General features: G+C 39.5%; 2 protein-coding genes and 1 pseudogene across 2 annotated transcripts; all 3 read right to left on the reverse strand.

Annotated features, from left to right (window-relative positions):
• Positions 1–1,057: 1,057 nt before the first annotated feature.
• LOC120221468 (olfactory receptor 688-like) lies at positions 1,058–2,011 on the reverse strand. The gene has a single exon (XM_039218865.1). It carries the CDS (start codon positions 2,009–2,011, stop codon positions 1,058–1,060), a length of 954 nt encoding a protein of 317 aa, XP_039074796.1.
• A 732-nt stretch (positions 2,012–2,743) lies between these two features.
• Positions 2,744–4,909, reverse strand: LOC120221478 (annotated as a pseudogene).
• Positions 4,910–19,343: 14,434 nt separating this feature from the next.
• Positions 19,344–20,309, reverse strand: LOC120221472 (olfactory receptor 688-like). The gene has a single exon (XM_039218870.1). The coding sequence runs from the start codon at positions 20,307–20,309 to the stop codon at positions 19,344–19,346; it is 966 nt and encodes a 321-aa protein (XP_039074801.1).
• Positions 20,310–20,669: the final 360 nt, after the last annotated feature.

Here is a 20,669-nt window from a genome sequence, read left to right on the forward strand (position 1 = left end):
ATGAACATTGGGGTACATGTGCTCCTATGCATCAGCATTTCTGTATCCCTTGGGTAAATTCCTAGCAGTGCTACTGCTGGGTCATATAACATAATGTTTTAAAGGTTCGTCCACATTGTGGCATGTGTGAGTACTTCATTCCTTTTCATTTTTGCATAATATTCCAAAGTATGGATATACCTTATTTTGTTTATCTGTTCATCAGCTGATGCATGTTTGAGATATTTCCATGCCTGCAACATTAAATATAAATTGCTCCCATTAAAAATGATGTATATTGTTCCACTTAGGCAGGGACTGCCTCTCATATTTATTTCATTTACAATATTTTTATTTCTAGACAATGAATTTTTGTCCATGTGTTAGCTAACAAATTATATTTTCTAGTGAAAAAGGGAAATCTGACTCCAACCTGCATCTGTTGAGTTTCGAAACCTGTGCTCTTTGGTAGTGTGACATGCCACATTTTTTAAAATATATAATTTATTGTCAAGTTAGCTAACATACTTTGTATACAGTGTGCCCTTGGTTTTGAGGGTAGGTTCCTAGGATTCATCACTTACATACAACACCCCATGCTCATCCCAACAAGCACTCTTCTCAATGACCATCACCCATTTTTCCCTCTTCCCTGCCCCCCCCCCCATCAACCTCAGTTTGTTCTCTGTATTTATGGGTCTCTTATGGGTTTGCTTCCCTCTCTGTTTCAAATTATTTTTTCCCTGTCCCTTCCCCCATAGTCTTCTGTTAAGTGTCTCAAGTTCCACATATGAGTGAAAACATATATCTGTCTTTCTCTGACTGATTTATTTCACTTAGCATAATACCCTCCAGTTCCATTCATATTGTTGCAAATGGCAGGATTTCATTCTTTCACATTGCCAAGTAATATTCCATTGTATATATAAACCACACCTTCCTGTACCCCAATGTTTATAGCAGCGCTTTCAACAATAGCCAAATAATGGAAAGAGCCCAAATGTCTATCAACCGACAAATGGATAAAGAAGATGTGGTTTATGTATACAGTGGACATACCACATTCTTTAAGTTTGTGTCATTTCTGAGACATATTCTTATCTAACCAAAATACCCACTGGAAGCCTACTCTGAGCTCTTGGGCCCTAAGAGCATATACCAAGGTGTTGATGACTGGGGGGATGACAATGTTGAGCACATTTCGAAGAACAGAGAAGATGGGAACTGCTTTTCCTGCCAGGTGGGCTATCGACACTACCACAATGGTTGTGTAGAAGACAAAGATAAGGATCAGATGGGAACTGCAGGTGCTCAGGGCCTTGACTATTGCCTCAGCAAAGTTCAGCCTCAGCACAGAGTGAAAGATCAGAACATAGGAAATAAAGACTAGAATCATGTCATTTCCACGAAGGATCCATGCCAAAGCTAACTGATAAAACCTATTAATGGTAATGTCATCACAAGCCAAGCCAGTCACCCCTGGGTTGGAGCACATACAGTGGTCAATTTCATTCTTGGAGCAGTAGTGTCTCTGGAAAGCCAGTACAGGCACTGGGATGGTCAAGAGTACATTCCTAAGCATCATGAACACTGTGGCTTTTACTACAAAAGCTTCAGTAACTATGGAGGAGTACTGAAGTGAGTGGAAGATGGCTACATATCTATCCACATCCATGCAGAGGAAGATGCCTGACTCCATGTTAATAAAACAGTGAACAGCATAAATTTGAGTAAAGCACTCATGGAGGCTAATGGCTTTGGCATAAAACCAGAAGATGGCCAGAATGGTAGTAGCCAGGCCAATGTCCACTATAGCCAGGATACTAAGGAATTGAAACGTGGGCTGGTGTAGGTTATGCTCATGATGAACAGTGATCACAGTGAGGAAGTTGGCATCAAGAGCTAAGAAGTACATCAGGGCCAGGGGCAGGGAGAGCCAGTGCTGCCATTCGTGAATGCCTGGGAGCCCAATCAGGATGAACTTAGACACTTGAAATCTTGAGCTATTGGTTGCATTCTGGGAGATACTCATATCTTGAGGTGTGTGAATCTGTAATGTCTGTCTGTAGGAAAACAAGAAGGAAGCTTGGTTAAGTGTTCAGCTGAGATTCAGATTTAATTAATTAATTAATTACCTTATAAAAAGCAATATGTTACACTTACGTACAGGATTAACTAACAAAATGTAGAAAGGGAAAACAACATACAAAAAAACACCCCAGATAAAAGCCATCAGTCTTGACACTCACAATTCAGATGTAATATAAACCTTAACAAACTCATACTTAAATTCCCCACTGTTCTCCCTCCACTCCGTTTTATCATTAAGAATAAAATATAGTAAACCAGCAAGCCCCGTCTTTCTGTTCTTTAAAATAGGCCTGATTTTAGGCCACATTAAGCTTGGATAGAATTTTTAAAAAAATATTTTTAAACTTTTTAAATGTATTTCTGAGAGAGAGAGAGAGACAGTGTGAGCAAGGGAGGGTCAGAGAGAGAGAGATACAGAATCTGAAGCAGGCTCCAGTCTCTGAGCTAGCTGTTAGCACAGAGCCCGATGTGGGGCTCGAACTCATGAACTGTAAGATCATGACCTGAGCTGAAGTTGTACGCTTAACCGATTGAGCCACCCAGGCGCCCCAATCTTGGATAGATTTTAAACATGGGAGGGACAAACTGGAAAACAGTTTTATCTCCACTTGATACTAGTTACCAGGACACAAAGTTATAGATAGTTACATAGTTCTCAGTGCTTGTCAAGCAGTTACTCAGAAGCCTTTTTGGTTTTTTGTTGGTTTCAGGTGGAGTTCTTTAAAAGTTTCTTATCCTAAGGTACATTCCAATAGATTCTGCCATATTCTCTGATTCAAATGGCATTATTCCTATTGTAAACTTTCTCATGTGAGGTATAGGACTATGAATTTTAGTGGCTGTTGAAGGACTCGTGTCCACATGAAGGAGCTTCTGACTGCCTCCATTACTAATGTCAGTTTGATGCATTGTTGCCGTGTTATCAAGAAGAGCATCTTTAGAGTCTACCTGAGTAGACTCTTCCTTTTCCTTCTGACAAAGCAATGCAGGCTCAGAATCTGGGCTCAGAATGTTCAACATCTGATTTCTTTGTACAAGTGTCTGGTGTCATCAGGCACCTTTTCAGAGGTTTTTCCCTCTGGAACAGGGAATCCTAACTCATTTGGACAAAGTGGAGCGGCAAACGAATTTCTAGTTAAAGGTGTGTCAACAGGAATATCAAAATCACTGTTCACACTCTGGGCCTGTGCCAGGGCCACTCATATCCTACTCTGCTGTTGTTCAAATTCTTCCAGAGTTAGTGGGTCCTCATATGTAGCTTCAGATGCTGTTCTGGTCTGGAGTTAGTCACTGGGAGTCAGTGGAGGGGTGCCCTTGGGGAGCAGAGAGGTGAAGATGGGCAGAAGAGTTCCCCATGGTGGCAGAGGAGGAGTGTCAGTGGGCAATCGTGACTGAAACTGAAAAGGTTCACTGCTTGGAGAACTGTGCGGGACCTGTGCATCTGGGTTGACTTCCATGTCCATGTCCATGTTGAGGCTGTTGAGCTGCTTTACTTCTGCCTCTTTGGATGGCTAGGGCCAAACTGTGCTGCCAGACCTCATGCTTGGCACTTGGAAGTTAGAAGTAAGGTAATCAATTGGCAAACACGTCTTTCTGCTGACATGCCTCCATTGGTATGGACCCAACATCCTCCATTCATCTTGACTTCCTGGAAGTAGATATAGTAAAACCTGGATTGTTTACCTATTTCAAGAGATCCTAAGTGATGCTTTTATTCTGTGGTGCTTCTCTAACTCGTTTCCCCAGCAGGACCATCCTTTCCTTCATAGAGTGCAAGCCCTGGAATCTCCAGTCCCTTTGAGCCACCCTAGTGGGTATCCTAGCTGGTGCATTCTTTACATAAAAGGCAGAAGGCTCTTGTCTGTCAGACCCAGTGCATCCTTAAGTTCTTCACTAAAGACTCTGGCTTGATTCTTCCAAATCCTTGTTCCACCTCTTTTGCATGGTATCACTCCTGAAAATTCTGACAGTTCGCCTCACCACAGGCATCCATATACTCTTTTCTCTTTCCACAAATTAGAGAAGCATTATGAGGCATTGGGCAATCTTTCATCTGATGTTCTTCAGAATCACAATGCAAACAGTGAGGCTTTGGCCTTTTGGTCTTGTGTTTCTTGCCTTTCTAAAGAAACAATGTGGCTGATGACTTGCTGGTACCTTTGGTGAATTTTATTAAAGAATAGTTATCATCGTCTGCAAAATTGAGTACATTTTTTTAAAAGGTGAGCTTAATGGCAAGATGCATAAAAGATCTTTATTCACTGTGTAGGATACTTGGGTATTTCCCATTCTTTGGCAAGCTGATGGTTTTCATTTTAGTAGCTGTTGCCCCAGTTTATCAAGGCAAAATTACTAAAATACAGGACACTTCCTACAACATAAAACTTACTTGTTGTATTTAATGGCATAAGATTCTTCTACTTACTGTTCTCTTCTAGCATAACACCAGATGCCTGGGGCAAAAAATGAAAGGAAGACTTTTCCACATAATTTTTCTGCTCTTCCTTAAATCTTTTTTACTAAATTTGATACAAATTCATCTATTTATTGATAACATTGGCATTTTTATTAAATCTTTTAAAAAAACTTTTTTTTAATGTTTATTTTTGAGAGAGAGAGAGAGCACGCGTGAGCGAGCAGGGGCGGGGCAGAGAGAGAAGGAGACACAGAATCCAAAGCAGGCTCTGAGCTCTCAGCACAGAGCCTGATGTGGGGCTCGAACTCATGAACCACAAGATCATAACCTGAGCCGAAGCTGGATGCTTTACTGTCTGAGCCACCCAAGTGCCACTTGATGACATTGTTTTGAAATAAAATTGTTCATAAATAGAATCTGTAATAAAGGTCCATCTAATTTAGTATTGTTCACCAATATTCTACTTGGTTGATTCAGAACATTCAATCTTCTTTTAAGTTCCTTTTTATAAAATTAAAAACATTTTTAAATATTTATTCATTTTTTTAGAGACAGAGAGAAAAAGAGCATGAGCAGGGAAGGGGCAGAGAGAGAGGGACACAGAATCTAAAGCAGGGTCCAGGCTCTGAGCTTTCAGCACAGAGTCCTAGGTGGGGCTCACACTCACAAACTGTGAGATCAAGACCTGAGCTGAAGCCATTCACTTAACCCAGGAGCCTCTTCTTTTGAGTTCTTGATTCTTGAGGAGCTGCTCCAAGGTTTCCTGGTACTGTACTACTCAAGAGGCTCCCACAGCTCTGCACGGCCAGCCCCATTCTTGTCTTCCTCGCTGCTGCTGTTGCCTTTGAAGTGGGTGTCTCAGATTTAATTTAAAGATCTAAGATTCACTCATATTCTTTTTCATCATGCTATTACACCATGTCTCTTGTTTCTGGAAAATGTTCAGAAAAGAGCAACTGAGGTAGCGAATACAGCCCTGAAAGGAAGATTACAGAAGAAGCAAAGAAAGTCAGAGGGGAATCAGTTCATGGCTTCATGTCAGTTGTATTTTTTTACATGGAGCAAGACAATGTGGATAAAGCAGGAGATGTGAACATGAATATTCTGATTTTTCAGGAGGTAAACACTAAGGACAGAATATATATATGCCTTGTTGGAGGTCTTTCAAAGAAGAACAAGAAATTGAAACAAAAATTGTCATAATGGTTTTCTTTTGGATATGTTTTAGATGTTTTCACAAAAACACCTTTGAAAGGCCTTTTTCAAATTTGAGGAAATTGAGGTTCACAGAAGATAAATGATTTATTTGAGGTCAAAGTTTTAAATGATAAATGAGCTGGAGCTAAAAATCTTAGTATTCTGTATTTAGCTGTTATGCATATTTTGTTAAACTATTGATGATAGCTTAATAACAACAGGCCTTTCAAGTTATAACCTTCTTTCCCTTTTTGATTACAAGAGTTAAATTGAAACCATATTAAAACCTACATTTTTCAATTTATTGATTTTTTAATACAGAGATATGTAAGATAGTTAAATTAGCAATAATTTCCTACCACTTCCAGATTTTAGTAGGACTTTTCCAAGAGCATTATTTTATTTATTATTAATTAATCAGTTATTTATTTAATTTTAAACCTTTTCTCAATATTTTTATTAAATAGGATAATTTTTTCCATGTTAGACATTAAGATTTTAATTGACAAAACTGATGGATGCCATAGAAATGTTAATGAGAAAGATAATGAAGTTTTGCCAAAGTTCCCCCTTTTGTTAATTTTTAAAAAATGTTAATTCCAGTTAGTTAACATATAGTGAAATAATGATTTCAGAAATAAAATTTAGTGACCAACAGGGTTATTTTAAAAATATATAATACCAGATAGTTCCTTAAATGAATTTTTAACATATACTAGATTTAATTACCACAATTGCTGTAGATAGTTGACATTTAAACATCTAGGTATTTATATTTAAGTGAAATCAATGTTCACCATATATCTTTTTTATAACAGTATCTTCTCATTTGTGGGGTCTTTATTTTCATTCAAATTTTGCATGGCTATAGAACATTTTCAAGTTATTTTATCAGCAAGGGAAAATAGGCAGTTTACCTTGAATGAATTAGAAAGTCATCTTTAATTCAGAATTTTGATTGCTATTCTCATTTTTTAAAAAAAAAATTTTTAAAGTTTTTTTTAAAATATTTTTTATTTATTTCTAGGAGAGAGAGAGAGAGAGAGACAGCGTGAGCAGGGGAGAGTCAGAGAGAGAGGGAGTCACAGACTGAAACAGGCTCCAGGCTCTGAGCTGGCAGTCAGCACAGAGCCCGACGCGGGGCTCGAACCCACGAGCCGTGAGATCATGACCTAAGCGAAAGTCGGATGCTTAACCGACTAAGCCACCCAGGCGCCACTCGTTTTTAAAAAAATTTTAATGGTTCATTACAAAAGCTGTAACTCATTTATCTTGAATAGATTTTGGTCTATAGTGGGAGGAATATATTTGTATTGTTTTATTTTTCTCCAAGTAGTAAAACAATGGTTTTAATTTCTTTTCCCATTGACTACTGATGCCTCTTTCTATGTGCGGCAAGTTCTTATATACACTGGGTCTATTTATTCTGTTCTATTTTTTTCTACCTGTGCATTGTGATGAGATTACCATAGTGAGCAAAACTTCTCTACATTTGTAAGAGATTTGACATACAGTAGCTCTCCTTTCCACTAGTATTTTACATTTAAAAATTTTAAACTCTTATGTTTAGACTGCCAGCAACACCTAAATTCTTTTGTTAATTTCTAAAGTATCCAAATTTAATTGGGATCCTACAAGATATGAAAATTAATTTATAAAGATTAACACAGTCTATATCTTGGCTATTGTAAATAATGCTGAAATAAACATGGGAGTATGTCTATGTTTTGAATTAGTGTTTTCATTTTCTTGGATAAATACCCAAAGTGGAATTGATGGATCATATGGTAGTTCTATTTTTTTCAAATTTATTTATTTATTTTGAGAGAGGAAGAGAGAGCAGGGGAGGGGCAGAGAGAGAGGCAGAGAGAGAGAATACCAAACAGGCTCCACACTGCCAGCTCGGAGCTCAAACCCACAAACTATGAGATCATGACTTGAACTGAAATTGAGTCAGACACTTAACCAACTGAGCCGCTCAGGTGCCCCAATAGTTCTATTTTTAATTAAAAATTCCTTCCTTTTTATTCAGCTATTTGATTTGTTTCTTACTTTACTTAAATTTTGTTTTACATGTCACTAAAGGACATTATATGTCTCAACATTTCATATTTTAAAAAAACAACTATACTTGAAGTTTTTTTAATGGAATATTTTTCTAGAATTTATTTTCTACTTAATTGTTGCTAGTACAGAGGAAACTTGCTGATTTCTGTTATTTTGCTTTGGATTAACTTCACTATTTTATTGTCCACTATAAGTAATTTTCAGTTCACTTTTTTTCTTTTTGATTTTCCAGTAAGATGTCATTAGTGTTATAAAAATGATAATTTGGGCTCTATTTTCCAAATATACCTCTCTTTTATGGTTTTCTGCTATTTTAAGCAGAACAACTTTAAACAATAGTAGCAGTCAATGTCACTTACCCCCATTGGTTGATTTAATAAAATCTATTATATTTTATATTGAGAATGGTGTTGGCTTTTGTGTTTTACAAGTAAAACCAAGTAAGAACGTATCTTAGGGTGCTTCAGTTGGTTAAGTGTCTGACTCTTAGTTTTGGCTCAAGTCATTATCTCATAGTTTGTGAGACTAAGCCCCGCATTAGGCTCTGTGCTGATAGTGAGGGTCTTGCTTGGGATTCTTGCTCTTTCTCTCTCTCTCTCTGCCCCTCCCCTGCTCACACAACTGCATGCTTTCTCTCAAAATAAATAAACTTAAAAAAAAAAAGAATGTATTTTATATACTGCGAAAGTTCCAAATCATGAAAGAATTGAGACTCATGATTCATAAAATCTTCTAATTTTGGGAATATGTGTGCCATAAATTATTATTCAAGAATAACTTAGCTTGGTCATTTACTTACCACATTTTTACCGAGAGCCTCCTGCATGCCTGACACTGTGACATCCAAGGGATTTTCTTTGCACATGCCCCTGGCTGGAGAACCCCATGTTTGCAACATGGCCATGTCAGAGCTTAGCCCAACTTTTTGCCCTCGTTCCCAGATATAGTTCTTACCCTTGCCTAGGTGGAGAGACTGATGGAAGGTGAAGAAAAGCAAAATGAAAAATTCAGTGACAGCCAGATTCATAGGTTGGGACAGAACTCTGGAGACTGCCTCCATTGATCCCCCCCTGGGGTTGATGACAGTGGCTGGTTTACTTACTACTGCAGGAGGGGCCATGAAGATGCTCCCAGGCTGGTTCTTCCTTCTGGCCTGCTTCCCCTCTTCTGGCTGTTGCTGCCTGTGCTGGGACTTTTGTTGCTCAGGGCAGATCTGTCCCTCTCCTACCAGTCCTGGGATTTGGAATAGAAGTCACAGTTGTGAAATCACTTCGTCTTGGTCTGACTCCCTGGGTCCACCCCATGGCACTCTTCAGTGTCACCCAACTGCCCCCAGGGCAGGTTGTCTCACTCCAGCAGGAGGGACATCCCAGTGACTCTGGAGGCCTGTTTTGGACACTCTGGGAACAAACCTCATCCTAGGACATGGGGTCCACTGGTGGACAGCTCTGCTATGTTGAATTGTTAGAAGAAAAAGTGTTTGTTCTTCTTGTCTAGGCTTGGTTTCCTTCCCACTCATTCTAGCAAGTAGTCAGTTCTGTTGTAACGGGACACAGGAGTTCTGAAAAATCACCATGCTATGCAAAACTCCCACGAGAAAACACAGGATTTATGGAAAATGGAGTTAGGAGCATAGTACCCAAAAATGTTGTCAGTGACACATAAAAAAGATAGAAAACCAGGTAAACCATAGCAGACTTTACACATGTTAAGAGGTTAAGAGAAATACAAATGCTACAATGAACTCAACACTTTATGTTGAGAAGGACATAAAGTTTGCTTGTGGATGTGGACGGAAGGGCTGCAGCTTGTGATCATGGTGAAGTGATAAAAAGAACTTTGTCTGAAATCAGACAGACCATTGTAAAGTGAGGGAAGGTGGTTGGTGGTGTTAGCAGTGTGTGTGTGTGCGTGTGCGTGTGTGTGTGTGTGTGTGTAGTGTATCCTGTGATGCTCACTCTCAACTTGATGCAGTTCCTGTGTTTGTATTGCACAAAGGCAGATATGAAATTCAATTATTCTCGAATTGTTTCATAACAATGAAACAAATGTTGGCACGTGTTTGTACATTCAAACCGAGTGACATAGCAGAGCTGACTGTATCCCCCTTTTCCTGTGTCGACAGTCTCCTACTCTGTGGAATCTTCAACCTCAATATTTGAAGATTCCAAGGACTGAAGACTTCAAAAAAAGTCTCTGTTGCACACACTTCTGCATGTATCTTTCCATGGCACTTCCCAGTTGCACCTGTGTATCCTCAGAATCTGTCTTCATTGACTCAGCCTCTTATAAAAGTCATATTTGTATATTGCCTTCACTTCCTCATATTTTTAATCTGTAACTATGTAAAATCTGTCCTATGGCTGCATTGGAACTACTTTTGCTAATGACTTCCATATTGCCTAATTGAATGAGCACTGTAGTAGATAGAGTACTAATAGAGAACAGATGAGATGGCCCACTCAAATTAGAATTAAAAAAAATCTTTAACTGAGGTATAATTGACAAGAAACATTAATTAGCTTCAGGTGTAGAGCATAATGATTATTTTTGTATATATTGAGAAATGGTTACCAAAATAAATCCAGTTACCATCATTCCTCATTGTATGTAATTACATTTTTTTTTCTTGTGAAGAGTACTTTCAAGAGTTACTCTCTTAGGAACTTCCAAATATGCAGTATAATATTATTAACTATAGTCACCATACTGTACATCGCATTCCCATGACTTACTTATTTTATGACTGGAAGTTTGTAACTTTTGACTCCCTTCCCCATTTTGCCATGCCTCTGCAACCATGCTTCTGCTCCCTGTATCAGTGAGCTTTTTTTTTAATTCTACATATAAGTGAGATCATACAGTATTTGTCTTTCTCTGACTTAATTCCACTCAGCATAATGCCCTTTAGTCCATCATGTTGTAAATTGCAAGATTTCATTTTTTATGGCTAAATACTATTTCAGTGTGTGTGTGTGTGTGTGTGTGAGAGAGAGAGAGAGAGAGACAGAGAGACAGAGAGACAGAGAGAGACAGAGAGTATCTCACATCTTTATCCATTCATCCACATTTAAGTTGTTTCCATATCTTGGCTATTGCAAATAATGCTGAACGGAACATGGTGGTGTGTATGTTTTTGAATGAGTGTTTTCATTTTTTTGGTAAATAGCAAGAAATGAAATTGATGAGTTATATGGTAGTTCTATTTTTTTTTTTTTTTTTTTTTTTTTTTTTTTTTTTTTTTTTTTTTTTTTTTTTTTTTTTTTTTTTTTTTTTTTTTTTTTTTGAGGAACCTCCATACTGTTTTCCGTAGTGGCTGTACCAATTTACATTCCCACAGCAGTGCACAAGTGTTCCCTTTTCTTCACATTCTTGCCAACAGTAATTATTTCTCAAATTAGAATAATTTAAATAGGGGCGCCTGGGTGGCTCAGTCGGTTAAACGTCCGCCTTCGGCTCAGGTCATGATCTCACAGTTCGTGGGTTCAAGCCCCGCATCAGGCTCTGTGCTGACAGCTCAGGGCCTGGAGCCCGCTTTGGATTCTGTGTCTCCCTCTGTCTCTGACCCTCCCCTGCTCACACTGTCTCTCTCTCTCTCTCTCAGCAATAAATAAAACATTAAAAAAAAGAATAATTTAAGTGGAAAAATTCCAATTAATTGAATTATAATAATTTGAGAATGCTTTACTTACACAGGGACTATTATATGGATGCCATTAGTAATATTCTAAATAATAGTGTAGTTACCTAGGACTAGTGACAGCACTTGTTACCACCTCTACATGTGAAGGCATGGGTCCCTGAAATCCTGAAGTAGAGAGTTGACACAGAGAAGTTTACCTTGAGAGTAGTTTTCTTGGTTGATGATGTTGAATTTATCCTATCTCTTTAGGTATGAGTTTTGCTTACTGACTGTAATGTCACTCTTTCATGTTGATTTGGCTCAAATATCTGGTTGTATTTGGTGTTAAATAAAATTGCACTGGACAAGAAGAGCAAGCAGAGGTTGATTTTTTTCTTATACTATTGCCAGCAGTGGGGAAGAGAGCACAGATCAAGTCTGGATACCCATTTCCACTAATATAAAAGGCAGGGTTGAGCTGGGGCAAGATGGGATAGGTTTAAGCCCTGGGGTGAGCAAATGAAAAAGTATTGGAGGATTTCAGTGAGAAGTTATTCAATGGGATGTGTCAAGCACATTGAATTATTCCTGAGAGTTGCCAATGTTTTTGTCTCTGATTAGGCCATGTGTGTTTGCTAACTGGCACTCTTAGAAGTTAGGCTGGCGCCCTTTACAGGTACTGGGAGATGGGGTGCTATCTCTTTAATGTTTACATTTCAGGAGATCGTTCCCAAGTCATTGAGAAAGAGATTTCCAAGTTTGCAAAGCTTGCAAGAGGTTAGGAGAAGACTTACATACACTGCAAAGGGGCAAAGAAAGAAGTTACAAGGACAAATTTTCTTTTAAGTTTTATTTATTTTGAGAAAGAAGAGAGAGCATGAGCAGGGGAGGGCAGAGAGAGAGGGAGAGGGAGAATTTTCTCGAATTCAAAGGGCTCGAACCCACAAACCACAAGATCATGACCTGAGCTGAAACCAAGAGTTGGACGCTTAACTGACTGAGTCACCTAGGCACCTGTACAATAACTAGTTTTCTAAAGCGAATGCCTGAAGTAAAGGGAGACGAGGGGCTTACAGTCAGGAAGAAACCTGTGTAAAGTTTAGACCATGCCATTTCTATTTTTGGTTGGTTGTTTTTTCTAGTAAACAACCTTGGGATGTTGCTGTATTTGTTTGGTGGAAGCTGTTTTAAAAAGAGAGATATTAGGTATACTAATAGCTTGATTTATGCTTAAGCTTATTTCCCCTGCTTCATGGGGCATGGTTGTTTATAGCCATCTGGGTCATTGGCATGTTTTATGAGCAATCTCCAATGTCCTGGAACACTCACCACTGTTTCTTGACTTTTGGCCTATTTTCTTGGTTCAGGAGTGTTTATGTCACAGGAGACCTGCTCGGCTACTCTGACTGTACTACCCATTCATCACTAGATCAGTTTGCTCTTGGCTCTCTGCTTCTCTCAGACATTTCTTTGTCTGAATCTCTTACTATGCACATTTTGGGCTTTCATTTTTCCATAATTCCATCACAATTGCTTTTCTTCTTTGGAGTTTCCCCATATTTTTTTATGTTTCATCATTGGCTTTCTATTTATTTTGTGTTATTAGTTGATGTTATTAATTGATTTATTATTGTATATGTTCTTAGTGATTGCTAGGTTTTGGAGTGGGAGTAGGAAGCCGTAGTAAGTGTTGAGACTGTCATATTGATCCAGAAATCCTTAGAACTTATTTACTCTTTGGAATTTTTGAGGCTTTCTTCATGCCCCAATATTTTATCAATTTTTGAAAATATTGCATGAAAAGAATATGATGTGTATTATGTTCTTACTAGGAGTTAGTTTATTCAGCATCCATTCAAACCCACCTTTGCATAACTTTCTACTATCATAGTGGCTGAGAATCTTAAAGTTTGTCTTTTGAGTTTTCTTGCAACTTGAGATGAGCAGTGGACTTATTTTTGACCAATCAGATGTAAGTAAAAGTCTGTTGAGCTTTCCTTTTAAAAATTTTCTCCTCTGAAATATGGAGTTATATGTGGAGTACAGTAGTGTAGTTTAGAATGGCAGAGCAGAACATTGAAAGAGCCTGGTCACTTGATGGCACTGTAGAGCTGCCTTAATATCTCTGAATTGCCTGATTCTGAACGCGCGCGCACCTATGTGAGTGTGTGTGTGTGTGTGTGTGTGTGTGTGTGCGCGCGCGTGCGCGCATGTGTATATCATGAGATAAATAAACACCCAATTTGGTTAATCACTATATTCTACTGTCTCTTATAAACAACTAAACACAATCCTAATTGGCAGCTTTTTTCGTAACAGTAAAGAAGCATATGTTTTCCTTTTTTGATGTTTTGCGCCATTGTGCTGGCCAGTCCATTGTCATAACTCCTGGTTTCTGTTTACTTTTTACTCAGTCTCTGGAGTAGAGGAGTGCCTTAATCTGAGCAGTTAATGTGAAAAAGAAGAAAAAAAGATCTAGCAAGAAATATTAAATTAACATTTAGTATTTTAACTATAAAAATAACTAAATTAACATTTAGTTAATTGACAGAGCATACTGAGGAAGAGGGTATAAAAATCTATAACTTAGGTATCCAAAATACATGTTTTGGTGTTTAAATTTTTCCCCCTTTTCCTACTTATAGCTAATGCAGGCTTTTGAAAGAAGTCACTATGTACTTAAGAAGTGAGGAATTATGTTTCACCTACTTGAGGGTGGTGTAGTTAAATAAATTATTTGGAAAGTTTCTGCATGTGAGGTTTGTTTATTCTCCCTTATGTACTTGTTTATTGTATCACTTATTTATGTGAGCATGGATTCATGGATACTTATTTTATATTTTAGTTATAATCTACTATGAGAACTTATGACATGTGAAGAGCTTTGAATCATCACTCCTGTCCTTACACCAAAAAAAAAAAAGATGAAAGAAAGAAAATTTAAGGACTTTCCATAGAGTCATTAAAGAAGTGATATTGCAGGGCAACTGCCACCCCTAAATTTGGAGAGACAGGTGAATACGAAACCTGGCTAGTTGGAGCAGAGGTACTAGAGGCATAGATTGGTAGGTACTTCAAAGATAGTTTTGACAAATCCTGGAGTACGAGTGTAGTTTAGCATGATATGGAAGTATTTGGAGGCTACAGTCTTAGGGAGGCTCCATGCCTTATATCCAGCAATCCCAGCAGTTTCTCACAATAAAGATCCAAGAGGGGTCCCCTGGAAAGTTAACATTGTGAAATAATCCCAGAGCATTCTCCATGGTAAAGGCTTCATCTCCAGGGGAAGAAACATTATTGGAGCTCATGGGAGAGCATGGGGCAAGCTGAGGGCAAAATATAGGCTGGCACCCCCCCCCAACCCAACCCCCCCATCCCCACCCAGGTGGAATATGTGTGATATTCCTCAGACACTCCTGGCTACCCAAGAGCAAAGGAAAGGGATTTAAATGCTTGCCATGGTAATGTGGGAAACCAAGGCAAATGAAAAATTAAATCCCCTTACTGCCTGCAGCCCACTGACAAGTCCTTGAAACCAGCAAAGTGACCTCCCTCTAGGAACTCAACAGCCTCGATGATGACACTTTGCTGGCGCAAAAGAGAACCTTAGCTTAATATTATTCCAACCTTGAGGATTCTATAAGTCTACTTCCTTTATCTCAACTGCCCCAAGATATATACTGGCAATCATATTCCAAGCTTATGGCCACCAGATATTCGTCTGAAGGTCTAATGACTGAGGTTTTATTACATGATAATAAATGGTGTTTCCCTAGCAACAGCTAACCCCTCAAGGTCCTGGAAGCCTTGCTTCCAAAATTCCTTAGAGACTTACTCTATCTCTGACACCCTTCCAACATGAGGGTATGTAATGAGTTACCCATCACAACCCCAGTGCAGTTCTTCCTGCCCATGGGTCCTGTCCCCATGCTTTAATAAAATCACCTTTTTGCACCAAAGACATCCTTAAGAATTCTTTCTTGGCCATCGGTTCTGGACCCCCACCATTACCCCAAAACTTCATTACAGCCATTTCCCACATAGAGGAAGGGTATTTCTCTGGCTCCGGGAAGTCAGTTAACCCTATCAACCTCAGTTCTCTGATGGGTCCAAGAAAAGTGGTTGGTTTTCCAGCTTTAATGTAAGGATGGGAGTGACACTTCGAAAATTTCTCTGCAAGTTGGGGCTAAAAGGAAGTTTTTTATTAGCTTGTTAGTTTTCCAGTCGCTCTATATGCATTTAAAGATGTTTGTCCATCATTTCTACTTGTTCTCACTGGGAGACTTTGTCTGCATTATCCTATCAGCCATTAATGGAAGTGGAAATCCAATCTCTTGGATGGCCCGAATAGAGGAAATTCTAGTATCTTTCTTTTGAGACTTCTTTTTTCTCCCTGAAATGTCAGAAGGATCTCAGGGACTTAATCCAAACACTGTGTGGAAAGAGTAACAGGCAATTTGACCTATCCATTAGTGCACTGCTATTTATTAGCAATCAATGCTTCTGTTCTTGGCGTATGGGATTGTTGTGGGGTTGTTGAGTGCAAGGATCAAGAGAGAATTCTTGAGGCTTTGTATGGTGCAGCTTAGTAAGTTTATTTGAGTAGCATGGGGACAGGACCTGTGGACAGAAAGCTGAACTTTTTGCTGTGTGAAGCTGGCAGTTATATGCTTAGTGCTCAAGGGAGAGGGGATGTGCAGGGAGTATTAGATCATAAATATCTTCCTCAAACTTCTACTTGTAAAAACTACTTCCACAGATTTCTCTGGTGCTTATTGATGTGGAAAATGTTGGGGTTTGGGGCTGATGGCTAAGAAACAATTCTTGAGATGTCTTCAGTGCAAAAATATGGTTTTATTAAAGCACAGGGACAGGATTTGTGGGCAGAAAGATTCACACTGGGGTGATTGGTGATGGATTATATACCTTCAAGTTGGGAGGGGGTTAGGGATAGCCTAAGTCTCTAAGGAATTTTGGAAGTAAGGTTTGCAAGACCTTGTGGGGGCTAGCTAGTATTAGGAAAAGGTAATTTATTATTGTTTAGTAAAAACTCATGAGACCCTTCAGATATATATCAGTGGGCCATATGCTTGGAGTATGATTGTCAACATATATCTTGGGGTAGGGGGCAGATATAAAGGAAGCTTCTTAAAGGAATTTTTATATGTTAAAGTAGACTTGCAGGATCCTTGAGGGGTTGGGCTAGGATTGACGTCTGCCCTTAGCAAAGTGTGAACATTGAGACAGCTGTGCTTCTAGAGGAAGGTCTGCCTGTTTGAAGGACTTGTCAATGGGCGGTAGGCAGTAAAGATATTTAATTTTTCATTTGTCTTTTTTCCCACATCACTTATCATTCAGTTTGATATTAACTATCGATGAGATATATAGGCACTCATGAGACCCTTATTTAAGGATGTAGCACCTAGCACATATTTAATCCCAATCGAAACTATGCAGGCTGTAGTTCAGCATTCCGGGGTACAGGTGAACATTTTAATGTTTCTATCACTCATCAAGGTCAGTGTTAAAATCAGGTAAAAGCACATGGTTCAATTTTGCCTTATCTGTAGACATAATAAAGTCCTTGCTATCTAACTCTGTTAAAAGAAAAATGATTCAATTCCTTGAGTTTATTAAAACTAAGTTTCTCAGTCTTGGGCTTTGTGATTTGTAAGGACTATATACTTGGTCATTCAGATGACCAAAATATATTTTTCCTTTGTATTTGGTCTTATCCATGGTTTCTGGCTCACGATTTCTAAAATCCTTGGAGTTTCTTTGTGATAAGGGAGATAAAGATGTCTTTTATTATGTTAATGACGTTACTTTTGGAAAGCCCTTAGGTAATCTAGAGATGGGGGCAATTTGCCTGGAGAACCAACCATGTGATGAGAGAGTTGGAACCTTCAGTCTCACCCCTAATTCCTAAACTCTGGGGAGGGGAGAGGAACTGTGTGATCCCCATGAAAAAAGAGTGAGTTCAGATCTCTTCAGCTGGTAAACATGTGGAAACACCTGGAGAGGGCAAGGAAACTCTATGCCCTTAACACATACCTTGCCTTCTGCATCTCATCCATCTGGCTATTTCTTACTTCTATCTTTTTATAATAAAGTGGTGATCTACTAAGTAAAATGTTTCTCTGAGTTTTGTGAGCTGCTCTAGCAAATTAATGGAACCCAGGGAAGAGATCCTGGAAACCTATGATGTAGAGCCAATCTTCAGAAGTATGGGTAACAACTTGGACTTGTGACTGATGTCTGAAACTCAAGTAGGGGTCATTGGAAACTCCAGTCTATCCGGTTGGTCAGGACTTGCAACTGGGCATCTGAAGCAAGGTGTGGTGGGTACTCTGATGTTATTTCCTAGTAGATAGTGTTAGAATTGAGTTGAGTTTTCAGACATACTGCTGTGTGTTGCTAGGTGGTGTGTGTGCACGCATGTGAGAAACCCCTCCCTTCCAGGCCTATGTTGGAATTGGGTCTGGGAACTCTAGAAGAGACTTAGAAGTTTATTGGCACAAGTTAGGGTTTTCTTTCCAAAGCCTACCATGATGCCATATGATTAGGTCAGGGGACTTTCCCAAACTTATTCACATGTCATTTTGGGGCCAAAATTTCACACTTACTGTCTATATTCTGGCATTAAAATCAATAAAAAAATAATTTTACCAACTTTCTTTCTCTCTGTCCACAAACTTTTATCCCTTTCTCTTATGGAGGCAGTTCTGTTTTAGAGAACTTTGCTGACCTGTATATGCCAATGAACTGAAGCACCTCACTGGGATTTTCTTAATTCATTAGAGAAGTTCAAGTAATGTTGAATGTTAAAAAAAAAAAAAAAAAAGCGGTTGGGATATTCCTCTTAGTTTTTAATGCAAATTAACTCAAGAGTTGTTAAATAATGGGGCGCCTGGGTGGCTCACTTGGTTAAGCATCTGACTCTTGCTTTTGGCTCAGGTCATGATCTCATGGCTTGTGGGTTTGAGCACCATGTCCACCTGTGCTGAGAGCACAGGGTCTGCTTGGATTCTCTCTCACCCTCTCTCTCTCCCCCTGCCTCTGTCACACATACTTTCTCTCTCAAAATAAATAAATAAACTTAAACAACAATAAAAGAGTTGTCAAAGAGTTTATAAAGTGACAAAATAATTCCTGTCAAATTCTTGACATAGCTAATGGGGTTCTCTAGAGTGACACTTTCTAGAGTGACTCTTTCTAGAGCATTTAAAATGTGCTGTATTTTCTATTAGGAAAACTGCTGCCAATTTTATATATTTTTAAATATTTATTTTTGAGAGAGAGAGAGACAGAACGTGAATGGGGGAGGATCAGAGATAGAGGGAGACACAGCACCAAAGCAGGCTCCAGGCTCTGAGCTATCAGCACAGAGCCCAACATGGGGCTCAAACCCACAAACACGAGATCATGATCTCAGCTGAAGTTGAATGCTTAACTGACTGAGCCACCCAAGCTCCCCTGCTGTCAACTTTTAAATGGAATTTTCTTTTATTAAAAGGCAAGAGATTTATAGTTTCACTTGGATATCATCCTTTTTATTGTCATCTTAATTTATGTTTCTAAAAGATAGTAGCAAGCTTGAATAGAGAGAAAAGGGTAAGGATTAAGGACAGAGACTCCAGAACCTGAATGCTTGGGTTCGAGCCTGACTCTGCAACTTCCTTCCTATTTGACCTTGGCCAAGTTTCTTAACTTTCTTACCTCACCTGAAGAATGTGTAAATAACAATTGTATGTGCTTCATAGGGTTGTTAGGCAATTCTGTGAGTTAATATTTGAGAAATGCTTAGAACAGTGCCTGGCACATAGTATATGCTGTAAAAAAGAGGTGAATTAATTTGAATCAATGTTCCTAGCAATTGGGAGACATGGAAATTTAACTAGGGCTGTTGTGCTCCAAAGCCTGTGATCTTTCTGTAATACCAATTGTAAAATTCTGCCATCGAAAGTTGGTTCACTTCCTGGACACATTCTCACCCAAACCAAGTACCTTCTGGAAGCCCACTCTCAGCTCCTGGGTCCGGAGGGCATACACCATGGGGTTAAAGGCTGGGGGCATAACATTATGCAGCACATTGAAGAGAACAGGGATGATGGGGACCTTTCTTCCCGCCAGGTGAGTGACAGACAGCACAATAACGGCTGTGTAGAAAAAGACAATGAGGATGAGATGGGAGCTGCAGGTACTCATTGCTTTTGATGTTGCTTCAGCAGAGTTCAGCCTCAGCACTGAGCGAACAATCAAAGCATAGGAAGCAAAGACCAGACCCATGTCACCCCCAATAATAACCCATGCGAAGGCCAACTGGTAAAATCTGTTAATAGTGATGTCATCACAGGCCAGACTAGTGACTCCCAAATTAGAGCACAGACAGTGGTCAATTTCATTTCTGGAACAGTAGTGTCGCCGGGCAGCCAGTATGGGTACTGGGATAGTCAGCAGGCCATTCCTGAGCACCATGGACAGGCTAGCTTTGATCACAAAAGCTTCATTGACTATGGAGGGGTACTGAAGGGGGTGGCAAATGGCTACATATCTATCCACAGCCATGCAGAGGAAGATGCCTGACTCCATGGCCATGAAAGTGTGGATGGCATAGATCTGAGCAAAACATTCAGGGAGGCTGATGGCCTTGGCATCAAACCAGAGAATGGCCAGGATCTTGGGCATGATGGTGGTAGCCAGGCCAATGTCCACAAGAGCCAAGATGCCAAGGAATTGATACATGGGCTGGTGCAGGGAAGGCTCATGTTGGATGGTGGTCAAGATGAGGATGTTGGCGCCAAGAGCTAAGATGTAGAGCAGAGCCAGGGGCAGGGAGAGCCAGTGCTGCCACTCATGGATGCCTGGAAGCCCCATCAGGATGAACTCAGACACTTGCAACCTTGAGCTATTGGTTATACTCAGGGTGGTATCCATATATTGGTATGTCTTCTCAGCATCTGCCAACAGATTAAGGGAAAATAAGAATAGGCTGTGGTAAGCACAGCTGAGGCTCAAAGTTTATGTAGAGGTAGAAGATTCAGCGATAATAACTCTATAAGTCCTATTTAACATAATGTATCCTCAAGCCACTTGGACCCTTGGAAAAAGTTCAAATAAGAACAGCAGAAGAGGGGTGCCTGAGTGGCTCAGTCAGTTAAGTATCCTACTTCTGATCAGGTCATGATCTCATGGTTTGTGAGTTCAAGCCCTGCATCCATCTCTGTGCTGACAGCTCAGAGCTTGGAGGCAGCTTCAGATTCTGTGTCTCCCTCTCTGTCTGCCCCTCTCCCACTC

Source organism: Hyaena hyaena, unplaced genomic scaffold (assembly GCF_003009895.1).
Source record: "Hyaena hyaena isolate Hyena2069 unplaced genomic scaffold, ASM300989v1 scaffold_779, whole genome shotgun sequence".
Taxonomy (NCBI): Eukaryota; Metazoa; Chordata; class Mammalia; order Carnivora; family Hyaenidae; genus Hyaena; species Hyaena hyaena.

Excerpts from the sequence above, each read along its gene's own strand:
- LOC120221468 (XM_039218865.1), bottom strand. The coding sequence starts at position 2,011 with ATGAGTATCTCCCAGAATGCAACCAATAGCTCAAGATTTCAAGTGTCT.
- LOC120221472 (XM_039218870.1), bottom strand. The coding sequence starts at position 20,309 with ATGGATACCACCCTGAGTATAACCAATAGCTCAAGGTTGCAAGTGTCT.